The sequence below is a fragment of the Panthera uncia genome, chromosome X, assembly GCF_023721935.1.
Source record: "Panthera uncia isolate 11264 chromosome X, Puncia_PCG_1.0, whole genome shotgun sequence".
NCBI lineage: Eukaryota > Metazoa > Chordata > Mammalia > Carnivora > Felidae > Panthera > Panthera uncia.
The window spans coordinates 45,596,537-45,610,229 of NC_064817.1; the positions used below are offsets into that span (position 1 = coordinate 45,596,537).

The 13,693-nt window shown below is 41.1% G+C and overlaps 1 protein-coding gene across 1 annotated transcript in view; it reads right to left on the reverse strand.

The window, feature by feature from the left end:
* Positions 1–13,292, reverse strand: part of ALAS2 (5'-aminolevulinate synthase 2) — a 26,701-nt gene extending 13,409 nt beyond the window's left edge. Inside the window, exons 1-6 of the mRNA XM_049644629.1 lie at positions 13,220–13,292; positions 6,555–6,750; positions 5,746–5,868; positions 4,095–4,205; positions 768–990; positions 29–213 (exon numbers count right to left, since the gene is read on the reverse strand). Coding sequence (XP_049500586.1) covers positions 29–213; positions 768–990; positions 4,095–4,205; positions 5,746–5,868; positions 6,555–6,735 — 823 coding nt within the window. The 5' untranslated portion in view covers positions 6,736–6,750; positions 13,220–13,292. The remainder of the gene's footprint in view (positions 1–28; positions 214–767; positions 991–4,094; positions 4,206–5,745; positions 5,869–6,554; positions 6,751–13,219) is intronic.
* Positions 13,293–13,693: the final 401 nt, after the last annotated feature.

The following is a 13,693-nucleotide window of genomic DNA, read 5'->3' on the forward strand; positions in this document are numbered from 1 at the left end:
ATAAGCAGAACTCAGGCCCCAGGCTTACCTGGCAGGATCTTTGCCAGGGTGAATAGAGTAGAGTCATTGGCCACAAAGCAGGAAGAGAAGAGTAGGGCTGCATCTTTTTGGTGCAGCTCAGCCAGCTCCTGCTCCAGCTCCACATGAAACTTACTGGTACCTGAGATATTGCGAGTACCACCAGCTCCAGCTCCATGACGCTGCAGGGTCTCCCTGGCGAGGAGAAAACAGGGCAGACAAGGAGAGGGAAAGAAACCCTTGTCAGGCACTGAGGAACTGAGTAGGTTTCTCTTCATTGAGGACAGTGTTGAATTAGTGATGCTTATGAGCTATGTTCTATGTGTTCAAGTTGAGGGCAAGATGGAGAAAATGATGACACCTGGGTCCTCCTTCTCAGGCTGATGGCATTCAGGGATGGAGGGAGAAGCTAGGTTGAATGTAAACAGCTTGGAAGACCTTCTAGAGGAGGTCACACACTATCTCTGGCAATACTCATTCTGTAACCAGAGTAAGAGCTCATGGAAAGTGGGACTTGCTTGGCCTTTCATCTTCTCATAGAACTGGACAATTAGGACTTTGGAAATCATGGTTTGTTGATTGACATTGTTCATATCTGAGGATTAGATATGCTGGAAGACCATGAACAAAAGGGTTGGTAGGTAGAACCCAGGTTTCCACTGCTAGCTCTGCCTTTCCCATGTGTGGCTTTGATTCTTCTCTGCATTCCCTTTGTTCCCACAGCTCATGGCCCAGATCTTACTACTCACTGTGTAGCTTGCAAAACCCGAGGGTGTCGGCTCATGCCTAGATAATCATTACTGCACCAGACAGACACATCCTTTGAGGCCACAGAGGCCTCAGAAAAGTGTTGGGCAAAGGGGTATGCATCAGCCCAGCGGTTTACAGTCTTGAACACACGGTAGGTGTGGTCCTGTTTCTTCTCCATGATCTTGTGCCTGAAAAACTGGTCATAACCAAAAACATCGTTCCCTGCAGAAGTAGAGATGGAGATGAAAATAATTCATTTTAAATTACTTCCTGATTAGTCCATATTTCATTGGCACTGTTGATTTTGAGTTCTCCAGTTCTCTATTTATTCATTTATTTGATAAGTCATGAACTTACTGAGCCACAGTATCTCTCCACTATTTCATTCAACTATCCCTTTGCTTACTCACTTGCTTATTCACTCAGTAATTTATTCATACATCACTTGGGCTGCCTCCCCTGGCATGGCCTCCTCTCTTTTTCTAAGGTTAGCCTTCTTACTGAAATTACTACTTCTAGCTTCAGTAAAAAGAGTTTCGACAGATCTGGTCTCTAGTCATTTCTCTGCCACTTCCTAGTTATGTGACCTTGGGCAAGTCATAAATCCTCTCTTAGTTTTAATTTCCTCATCTGTAGAATGGGGCTAATATCTTCTTGCAGAATTGTGAGCATTTGATGACAAACAGAATGTAATACACCCAAACTAATGTCTGGTACATAGTAATATTATTGCAATGATAGTAGTAGTAGTAGTAGTAGTCGTAGTAATAGTAATAGCCAATATTTCATTATATTATTATAACCAGTATTTAACAAGTGCCTATTACATGTAATGCCTTCTCTTAGGGACGTTATAAATATTATTTCATGTATTCCTCACAACAGGTTATTTTTTAAAATTTTTTTAATGTTTATTTTTGAGAGAAAGAGTCAGAGTGCTAGTGGGGGAGGAGCAGAGAGAGAGGGAGACACAGAATCTGGAGCATGATCCAGGCTCTGAGCTGTCAGCAGAGTCCAATGTGGGACTCAAACTCAGGAACTGTGAGATCCTAACCTGAGCCACAGTCAGATGCTTAACTGACTGAGCCACCCAGGTGCCCCTGGAGAGTTTTATTAGTATATTCATTTTACAGATGAGAAAATGGAGACATAGACAGTTTAGGTAACTTGACCAAGATTTTGCAGCAAGTAAGTGGCCTACAAGTAAGTGACCTAGAGTTTATTTTTTAAACTGCTACTACTACAAAATGGAGCAATACTATTTTCAGGATAAATTGACATAATGTATGCCAAAAGATTTGTTAAACTCTAGAACTCTATACATGAGACAGAAATCATGATTGTTGCAAATGACAACTTTCATGGTAGGGATGTAAGTTGGTCACATCTTTGCTGTAGGGATGTTTAGAAATATGTATCAAGAGTTTTTAAAATGCAAATGCTGACATACTTAGAGAAATATTTGCAGCATTTTTAACAGAAAAATGATTGACATCAATAACTTATTTTTTAATTATTATTTTTTAAAAATTTATTTATTTATTGTGAGAGAGGGGGAGAGGCAGAGGGAGAGAGGGGGAGAGAATTCCAAGCAGACTCTGAGCTGTCAGTGCAGAGCCTGATGTGGGGCTCAGTCCCACAAACTGGGGGATCATGACCTGAGCTGAAATTAAGAATCCCACATTTAACCAGATGAGCAACCCAGGTGTCCCCAGAACTTATTTTTTAATAATTCTGAAAAATAACTATGAAAACTTTTCACACCAGGAGAAAAATGGGCAAAGAATATAAACAGAAAATTAAATAAATGTGGAAGAGGATGCTTAATCAAGGAAAATCAAACTGCAAAATAAAATTTTTACCCATATTGATAATGATTTAAAAGTTTGATAATATCAAGTGCTGGAGAGGGTGTGAGAATATGGATACTCTCTTTGATAACTGGTACACCCCTTTGGAGCACTAATTGACAATATTTATTAATATTGAAATTGTACACAACCTTACACCCTAAGAATTTTCACCTCTTAATGTTATCCTAGAGAAAAAAAAAAACTTACCTATGTGCATGAGGAGTATATTCAACGTTGCTTGTTACATCACTGTTTGTAATAGGAAAAACTAAAAACAACTTAATAGGGGAATAACTAAATAACCTCTAGTATATCCATACTGGGTCTAAGATAATACTATATATTATCATTGAGTACATTTATATGTACATAAAACCAACATACAATATAAACCAGAAGAAAGTTGAAAAATTGAATAAAAATTGAATATAACAACCTGAATTATAAATGCTTGATTAACTTAATTGATGGTGTATCCATGCTACAGAAGACATTTCAACCATTAATAATTATTATGCAGCTCTATGCTTAGGGACATGAAATGATGCCCATGACATATTGTTAGGTAAACAAAGCAAGATAACAAAACTGATAGAATAAAATCCCATTCCTAATAAAAAAACATGCATATGGAGGGAAGCATAGGAAGTGTGTGGTGTGTGTGTGTGTGTGTGTGTGTGGTCAGTCATGGGAAGATATCTGGAAGAAAATATAACAAAAAGGTAATCGTGAATGGTGGAGCTCTGAGTGATTTAAATTTCCCTCTTTATATTTTCCTGTATCTGTTGAAAAATACAATGATTCGGGGTGCCTGGGTGGCTCAGTCGGTTAAATGTCCGACTTCGGCTCAGGTCATAATCTCACGGTCCATGAGTTCGAGCCCCGCATCAGGCTCTGTGCTGACAGCTCAGAGCCTGGAGTCTATTTCAGATTCTGTGTCTCCCTCTGTCTCTGACCCTCCCCCGTTCATGCTCTGTCTCCCTCTGCCTCAAAAATAAAGAAACGTTAAAAAAAATTAAAAAAAAAGAAAAATACAATGATTCATATTCCTTTTATATTAGAAAAAGGCCAAATTGCATTATGAAAAATTAATATAAACACTATAAACACATACAGAAAAGGGAAAAGAAAAGGCTCTCAGTAAAGGATGAGTTTTTGAGGGAAACAAAGAGAAGAAATAATAGGAGTAAACCTAGTATTTAAAGAGCCTTCAAAACAGCTAGAAACATTTCCATAAACCTAATTTTATTTTTTCCTCATGATAACCTGTTGAGGCAGGTATTAAAATCTCACTAAAGGGAAGTGACTTACTTGCCAAACCACAAATATCCAGCAAGTGCCAGCATTAAAATTTAAACCTAGACTCCCTTTGGTTCCAAAGCACTTACTGACATTTCCTCTATCATTTCAGAAGCCTCTTCAGCACTTCTTCCACATTCCTACCTCTCTTTATATCCACCTCATCAAACTCACCAACCATGTTGTTTTGAACCAGGTGTGTGACCTTTTCTGAAATTAGCTCTGGCTCCGGAAGACTGGACAATGGATTTCTCAGGCTGGTTGAGGCCAGGGAGCTGTGCAGGTCTGACAGAGAGTGTGGGATTCATTGGCCATGAAGAGAGGGGAGAAAAAAGAAAGCATGTGCTGTCCTTTTAAAACTCAATACAACATGAAAATTCAAGTTTATGAAGTAGAGAAGCCTGCAGAGAGAAGAAATATTCTGTAAAGTGAGCCCCTACTCATCTCCCTAAGTGGAAACCTGTGTCGGGACACCTTCTATAAGGTGTTATATTTTCCTCATTAGAATTTTCCCTTGGGTTAAGTAACTGGGGCTGCCACCCTGCATCTTGCAGTTGGGAGGTATATGCAGGACAGTGTACCATACTCTTCTTTTCTGAATGTCATTACAATTCAATTTTGAAATTTTTACCTTTAATATCCCAAAAAGGCCTATGAAAAATATCAACACTGTGATCATCTTTCAAATGTGATTATCTTGAATAGTCTGTGTGGGGAATAAGCTTAGGAATTCCCTGAGCCTGCACTGATGGGTTAACAAGGCATAAAGAATTATAAAGCCATAGGATGCTCACACTCATGTTTGGGTAAACAAGATTAGGTAAACAGGTATAGAGAGGGCGGGGCAAAAGCCCCAATACAAAGGTAGGTGAGGTGAATAAGATTAGGTATTCAGGGCGGATACGCCCCCCAAAAAAGCTGCTTTCACAGGAAGGAAGGACCAATTTAGGTGAATAGGCAAATAGGGCTATAGACCGCTACTGGGTGAAGTTGCCCAGAGGAGAGCTAATTGGCAAAAGAAAGATGCCTTGTTAACCCTGAAGTAGCATGCTCTATCTGTCTTATCCCCTAGGCTAGCTAAGGTAGACAGACACAGCGTCTCCTGTCTGCCATTAACAACCATCTGCCTGGTGCCAGGATTTTGTTTTATATTGACCCAAACCCCTAACACTGCATATCTTTAAACCCCTCTTTCCCTCATGCCCATAAGTTAATGTTCACAGATTTATTGTCTCTTTGTGCATGTCCATCACTATGTTTGTAAGCCTCCTGATCCTAATAAAAATGGAACAAGGGCCCTTAATCGGGGCCCTTGTCTCCTCCTGGACCTTAGCCATCTCTCACATTTTAATCCTGCATCTCACTTTCTTGCTGGACAAGAAAGAACTTTAGACCCAGAGTCTACGACAAGTCTGCACCAATTGAGTTGACCTGGGGCTTCATGCCCTTCTGAAAGATGTATCTGCTTCTAGCACTTATTCTTTCATGCAAATCCAGATTATCATAGAGTGGTATTGCTTAAATGTGGGAACCCAAACTGTTGGGATCCATTTAGCCACTTGGGATAGAGGAGGAAGAACTCTAGAGGGCTCATTTTAGACTAATAGCTAAAAGTTACAAGAGCCTATGCACATATGTGTGTTGGGGAGGGTACATTTCAGTACACTGTCTAAGCTATTGCCTACCAGGGTCCCTTTGGAAAAGACTGGACTTCCCATCATGGGATGTGTACTAGCTGACCTTGAATTAGCCTAGCTGAGGACTGTGATGAAGTGAGTTCAAGCATTAGGAGTAGAAGCTGGATGAGTTGACACTTGACTCCAACCTGTCTTGAAAGTCTTTACATCCTCCTGGACTTCTGGAGCTGCCTTCTGCACAATCTTGCTCTTCCCATCCTGGAGTTCTGACAGCATAAAGGGACAGTGGCTCTTGGCCCAAGATGGAGAGTCTATGCAAAGGCAAGAGAGTAAGTAGCAATGCATTTCCAACCATACGTTTAACAATGATTACTGCGACCTACTATATCCCAAAGCTCTATCTCAGGCTATGGTATATCTACGTACCATATGTATGGTATATCTACAGAAATAGATAAGTCTTGGTCCCTGTGCTAGAGGAGCTTCTAGGCTGGCATAAATGGCATACACCAAAGACACATTATGAACAGTGCTGGAATGAGAGGGAGGACATGGGCTATGAAAGTCTAAAAGAGGGAGTGGACATGACCCAGAATTGGAATTGGACAGGCTGGAGGTATAAACAAGGCTCACAGAGGAGATAGATGATGCTCAAGTAAAGTGTCACATGAGAAGTATGAGATGCTGTAATACAGGGCATGGGTGAGGGTCATTTGATAGGAGTAAAGACTCAGAAGCTTGAGACAATAGAATTGATCCAGGTAATTTTAAGTAGTTTCAGCAAGACTGGATTATATAGAGTGTGAGAGGATGAGAGTGAGACTCTTGTGAGAAATATTGGCAGAAGTCAGACCCTAGGTGAATTTTGGGATTAACTTATTTGCCTTGACACTTTTCACATGAACTTTCCCATTTGTTAGGTAATGATGGCCAGTATGACTTCACACTTTGTCTCCAGGACTCAAACATTCTCTCCAATTTGCCATAAACTTCTTACCTCCTCCAGCCTTGGTTGCCTTAAGGTGGTTTTGAGAACTAGTTGGTCCTTGGGTGGTCAGGATAGGACAGCGTCCAATACCAAACAGGAACTGGTGAGTCTTTATCATCTTGCCCAGGAGGCCTATGTGGCCCCGGGAAAACACTGGACAGCACTGTAGCAACATGACTGCTGCTACCATACTGAGCCCAAAGTCCTGCAGAAGATGTGCAAGAGATGAGAGTCCATCATGAAGGCCTGGCCAAAAGCCAAGGGTCATTCCTGTGTTTGATCCTTCCCACCCAGTGCATGCTGCCCTCCCAAGAGATGTACTTATCATCCTTCCATGGCAAGAACTTTTCCCAATGTAAAAATGTTCCAATAGAGCATCAGGGAGGAATAAATAAGACAATGACCATTAGACAAAGTGATAAAGGAAAGTTCCAGCTGAAGGTCAGGAAGCCTGAATTCTGATTCAGACTGCCACTGACCCCTTCTGTGATGGTGAGGAGTACTAAAGTGTGATTGTGTGTGGCAGGATGAGAGCTGACAACTTACCAACTCTTTGATAACACTTAAGGCTAAAAATCTTTCTAAGAATATGAGCCTCAGCCAAGTTAATATTCAGCCTGCTAATGCAGACAGATGCCATTGGCCAGGGCTCCTGGTGCTTGGCTTAGAGTGTTTCCTGAGCAGGCCCAGCCACCAAGGGAAAAGGAGTTTGAGACCACAGGTACCAGCTTAAGTAGATTCAGGGAAATAGGACAAAAAGGCGGGCTTTAGGCTCTACAGGCCATGTGCCACCAGACTGGTATTTTTCTTGCTTTGAGCTTGCAACTGGATTTTAGAAAAGGACAGTTAGAGAAGGAGATGAACACAAGACCCAAAGGGTCTGGGAAACAAGTCTATGGGCTAATGTAAGAGGCAGAGGCCATGACAGAGAAGAGAAGGGACAGAACGAAGATCAGAAAAAAGAAACCAAATACTTATAGTAGGCATTCAATAACTATTTGCTGAATTTAAGAGTAAGTTAATGAATGAACAGGGACTCAAGAGGAATAAAGAAAAGAGCAGGTGAAAGAAGAGTCAGAAGAAAAGAGAAATTGGGAAAGATAAAAAGAGGAAAGTAAGAGAGAACAAAGGTACAGTGATAGTGGTGAAGTTAGAAGACAGAAATTGTGGGGCACCTGGGTGGCTCAGTGGGTTGAGCGTCCGACTTCGGCTTGGGTCATGATCTCACAGCTTGTGAGTTCGAGCCCCACATTGAGCTCTGCACTGATGGCTTGGAACCTGGAGCCTGCTTTGGATTCTGTGTCTCCCTCTCTCTCGGCCCCTCCCCCAATCGTTCCATGTCTGTCTCTGTCCCTCAAAAATAAATAAATAAACATTTAAAAATTTAAAAAAAAGAAGACAGAAATTGTGGGGAAGAAAGAGATCAACAACATAGGGAAAAGGGATAGGGTAGTTATATGAACAGGGAGAGGAGGACTTATCCAGAAAAAAAAAAAAACAGAAAAAAGGATGATGGGAAATACAAAAGGATAAGGAAAGAGACTTAGATGAGAGAGAGAGAGAGAGAGAGAGAGAGAGAGAGATTGAGTGACAGCAGAGGTATAGGCAGAGACAGACAGAGGGATATAAAATGGACATGAGGAGAGATGGAAGTAACTACAGAAACTACAAAGACTAAAAAAACTGAGAGCAGGAGAGGAGAGAATACAGTAGGAGCAGAGAGTCAGCAGGGTTCAAAGATAAAGGAGAAATGCTTCCAGAGAGAGTCGGGGTGAGGGAGAGAAACACAGAAGAGTTACGGGAAGATGAAATCAACCTCACTGAGGGAGATGAGAGAGAGACTGAGCAAGAGAGAAAGGAGTAGAGACTAGATCAAAGAATACAGATGGAGAGGTGGTTAAGGTGGGTTTAGGATTAAGATGAGGGAGGGGTAAGAGATACAAAAGAGAAAGACAATGAACATGAAAGGAGAAATAGATTAAAAGGAAAAGGGCAAACTGGAGGTCCAATGTCAGCCGGTGAGACAAAATATGGGACAGGACAATAGGAGAGATATGGGGGAATGTGGAAAGACTAAGGCCCTGGCACCACCAGAAGAGATACTGAGTAGAATGTAGCAGCACCTCCAGTATACAGGACTTTATATTGGAAGGCAAAAATGAACAGGAGGAACTCATGGCCCTGTCCTCATACCGCAACCTCCTTCATATCTTACAGAGTATCATCCTTCCCCCCTAATTCACAAAGCAATCTCTTCCCCTTGTTTATCCAAGAATATTCTCTCTACAATATTCACAGGCTGTCATGGGAACATAGGTCAGTATATGGGGCAAGGAGTATGGGCCCTGAAATTGGGAAAGGCCAAGGTATTGAAAAAACTAAATGAAACTCATGTTAAGCCTTTAGAACAATGCCTGGCACACAGTAAGTTTTCAATAAATGTTAGCTTTCCCTACTTCAATTTCAGCTTCCCAACTCCCTGTTGGATGTTCTTGGAAAGCCACTTCCCCTCTCTGGTTCATAGCTTTCATCAGCTGTCAAATGTAAGGCATTTATGGCTAGTTCATGGGGTAGGTAATGAATTGGATCTAATGCCTACCTCATATGTAGAGATATGAGTCCCCCTTTCCCCTGCCTGCCTGCAAAGGCCAAAGCACTTAGGACTGAGTCTGCAGACCACAGATAAAGCAACCAGTATTTATCACCATTGGGGTCTAACCACTCCCTAAGTTGAGACCAGGGTGTGGGAGAGGAGGGGAACTCCTTTTTAGAATCATTTCTGACCATCTGGATGGGGCTAGCTCTGGCTAAATTTGGTAAGGATGGGTGGATGGTCCAGGGAAAGGCAGGCAAAGAAAATGGCCAGGTTCCAGGCTCTTGAAAACTCCTTTTCCCAACATCGACACTGACAACAATAATGACAACAACATTGGGGTATGTAATGGGAAGAAAATCCCCCAAGATTGGAAGAAGGGTCCTGTCCTACCTTGGAATGATGGTGGATTATGGTCTACTCCCACCCCATGTATAAAAATGAAAGAAAACATATGGTATCTGTCTTTCTCTGTATGACTTATTTCACTTAGCATAACACTCTCCAGTTCCATCCACATTGCTACAAAGGGCCATATTTCATTCTTTTTCATTGTCAAATAGTATTCCATTGTATATATAAACCACAATTTCTTTATCCATTCATCAGTTGATGGACATTCAGGGTCTTTCCATACTTTGGCCATTGTTGAAAGTGCTGCTATAAACGTTGGGGTATAAACAAGTGCCCCTATGCATCAGCACTCCTGTATCCCTTGGGTAAATTCCTAGCAGTGCTATTGCTGAGTCATGTGGTAGATCTATTTTTAATTTTATGAGGAACCTCCACACTGTTTTCCAGAGTGGCTGCACCAGTTTACATTCCCACCAACAGTGCAAGAGGGTTCCCCTTTCTCCACATCCTCTCCAACATATATAGTCTCCTGATTTGTTCATTTTAGCCACTCTGACTGGCATGAGGTGGTATCTCAGTATGGTTTTGACTTGCATTTCCCTGATGAGGAGTGATGTTGAGCATCTTTTCATGTGCCTGTTGGCCATCTGGATGTCTTTAGAGAAGTGATGAATAGATAAAGAAGATGTGGTTTATATATACAATGGAATACTACTTGGCAATGAGAAAGAATGAAATATGGCCTTTTGTAGCAACATGGATGGAACTGGAGAGTGTTATGCTAAGTGAAATAAGTCGTACAGAGAAAGACAGATACCATATATTTTCACTCTTATGTGTATCCTGAGAAACTTAACAGAGGACCATGGGGGAGGGGAGGAAAAAAAAAGTTAGAGAGGGAGGGAGCCAAACCATAAGAAACTATTAAAAACAGAATAAACTGAGGGTTGATGGGGGGTGGGAGGGAGGGAAAAGTGGGTGATGGGCATTGAGGAGGGCACCTGTTGGGATGAGCACTGGGTGTTGTATGGAAACCAATTTGACTATAAATTTCATATTAAAAAAATAAAAATGAAAGAAATTCAATACACTCATCATCTCTAAGGGACTTTTGAAAATGGTATTCTGAGTGACCTGGGAAAATACAGACTACTTCTTTGAATTTGTTGAATTATCAAGTTCTTTCAAGCTTCAATTCAAATTTCTCTGTTCCGATACTCCTTTCGTCAAGTTTGTCCAGCCTCACTCTGCCTGCCCATCTTTATGACCCATAATCGTATAGTCTAGTTACCTTCAGCTCTGTTTCCATTCCATCTCACTATCTATCATGGGACTGCAGTGTGTAAAATTAAATCAAGAAAGTATTTTAGGCAATTTAGGGTATTAAGAGCACAGCTTTGGGAGCCAGACATTTTTGAATCCTGGCTGTACCGCTCACTAGCTCTGAGACCTTAGAAAAGTTATGTCTCTTCTCTATATCTTATATCTGTAAAATGTAGATAATAACAAAGACAATTTACTTCACAGGGATGTTGTGAAGTTTTGGCAAAATAATCTGTACAAAGTATATAAAAGAGTGTCTATTTTAAATACTGAAAAATATGTTAGCTATTATTTTTATTTTTTATACTTTCTATGTAGAGAAAGTGAAGGTACATCCAAGTAAAGTCACATCATGAATACACTAGACTAGTTCATAAAAATTGATTCTTGTCTCAATTCTGATTTTTGTCCTTATCCTATTACAACATACTGTGTGAACTTGGGCTCTGTACTTTTCTTCTCTGGGCCTCAATTTCTCCATAGACATTGGACTAGATAACTTCATAGATTTCATCTGGTCCTAATAGTGAAACACTGTTGTAAATGCTTCACATGCACTGACTTATTTAATTCTAACAACAACACTGTGAGGTAGACACTAATATCAATTTTATTTCAAACCTGAGGAAACTGAGGCCCCCAAATATTAAGTAACCTGTCCAGGTGACCAAGCTAGTTAGTAGGAGAGGCACGATTCAAACCTAGGTCATCTGGCTCCAGAGACTGATACCTTAACCATTATGGATCTATGATTCAAATATTACTACATATTTTCTTTACTGAAAGCCTGACTCTAGATATCAATCCCCTCTGCTGCACTAGCAGGCCCCTTTCTGGGACATATGATTTTGGACTTTGACAAATGCCTTTACGAAAGGAACAGATTTCTTTAAAGAGTTTTTTTTTTTTTTTTTTTTTTTTTGGGACAGAGAGAGACAGAGCATGAATGGGGGAGGGGCAGAGAGAGAGGGAGACACAGAATCGGAAACAGGCTCCAGGCTCCGAGCCATCAGCCCAGAGCCTGACGCGGGGCTCGAACTCACGGACCGCGAGATCGTGACCTGGCTGAAGTCGGACGCTTAACCGACTGCGCCACCCAGGCGCCCCAAGGAACAGATTTCTAATTGTAGTGGAATTTCAGGCACCGGTGAACATTCATTCATTCATTTCATTTAACTATGCACACATTGTGTGATAATCCTTGCCAAGGATCTTCTTAAAACAGTGCTTTTAACAAAAGTTATAATGGTAAAACTTCAGGCCACGTGACATATTATTACCTGAAGGTGTTCCCTGCACCTTAAAATCCCCTTTCATGTCAGCAACCAATCTTTAGTCCCAGAGATCAGAAGGGCCAACCACAACTCTATCCCAGAAGACAGTCAGAAACCACTCGTTGCCACATTACTTGCTATTTCCCCTTTGTGGCCTGCTTTGCAAGAATCAATTAAGTTTGGAGGAGATGTGATCACTTTTCTTCATGAATTGGAAGCATCAGGCCTTACTTCCCCTCCTAGTATCCTCCCACCATCATGGAAGAATCATAGAGAATTTTAGATACTTGGAATCATAGAACCAGAAATTTTTAGAAACGAAAATTTAGAAGACCACAAAATCAAAATCAGAAGAGGTTGTGGAAGTCATAAGACAAGCCCTCTTTTCAGAGAGTGCATGACTTGTCTAGGGTCTCACAGTGAATTGGGGTGAGAATACAAATCTATTGACTTTCAGCATAGGGCCCTTATAGTGACACAACATTCCTCTTCTACCTTCTTCCCTTTATGCTAATTATTCAATTCTCAGTTCCTTCAAATCTCTCTTTACCCAATTCATCCTTCCCATCATCCCCACATTCCCTCAATTTTCTCTCCCTACCTCTGGCCATCTAGGCACTGATCTGTTGAGCTCTGCCATCACTGAGAAGAGAGAAAGAGTCAAAGTGAAGGAGAAATGGAGAATTGGAAGAAATATCAAGACCTTTTTCTGGGAAACAGAGAAGAAAAGGAATATAGATACAGACAGAGACTGAGAGATACAGAGTATAAAAAAGAGAAAAAAAAGATTGAGAGAAGAATATACAGACAGAAATCAGACAAAGGAAAATTAAGAGAAAGCTAGAGTGTCAGAATTGAAGTGAAGTGAATGATCTTAAAAACCAACAAAGGAGGGGAAACAAGGGAGGAAAAGACCAAAGAAAGCCAAAAAATATATAAAGAGAAAAAAAGAGAAAGAAGAGAAGGGGAAAAAGAAAAGAAAGAGAAAAAAAAAGAGAGAAAAGTGAGAGAGAAAATGACAGATTTTAAGGAACAAAGTTAGATCTAGTGAGGCCAGAGAGTCAGCGTATGCAGCCTTGAGGTGGGCAGAAGACCAGAAAGAGTGCACCCAGGCTGAAAGCAACTCTTACCTGTTGCCCTGCACTGAGGACGAACGAACGACGGGTGGGTGCTGTGAGTCAGGACCTGGCATTTATCCCTTCCCCCTTGGCTCAGCTCCACCCTTCTCTCCTGCTGGCCAGGCTATTCATTGGCCCCAAAGGTATCTCACGCTTTTGCTAGAGATAAAACCCAGTGTAGTCCCCTATCACCCAACCCCATCACTTAGCACTACCTCTCTCCTATTTTCTTTCTCTTCCTCCTCTGGAATAGTTAAATGAGCCTGCTGGGTTTTGGAATCAGATAATCAATATGTAGCTATAGCACCTTGAGCAAAATCACTTCTCTGACCCTTGGTTTCCCTCAACTATAAAAGGAGGACGATAAAACTCAGAAGCAACTGAAGCACAAGTGGGAATGGCCTCAGCTTTCATAGACTACATCCAGGTCGTTGTAACAATTTAATAACATCATCTACAGAAAACTTTGCACACTGCCTGGTTCAA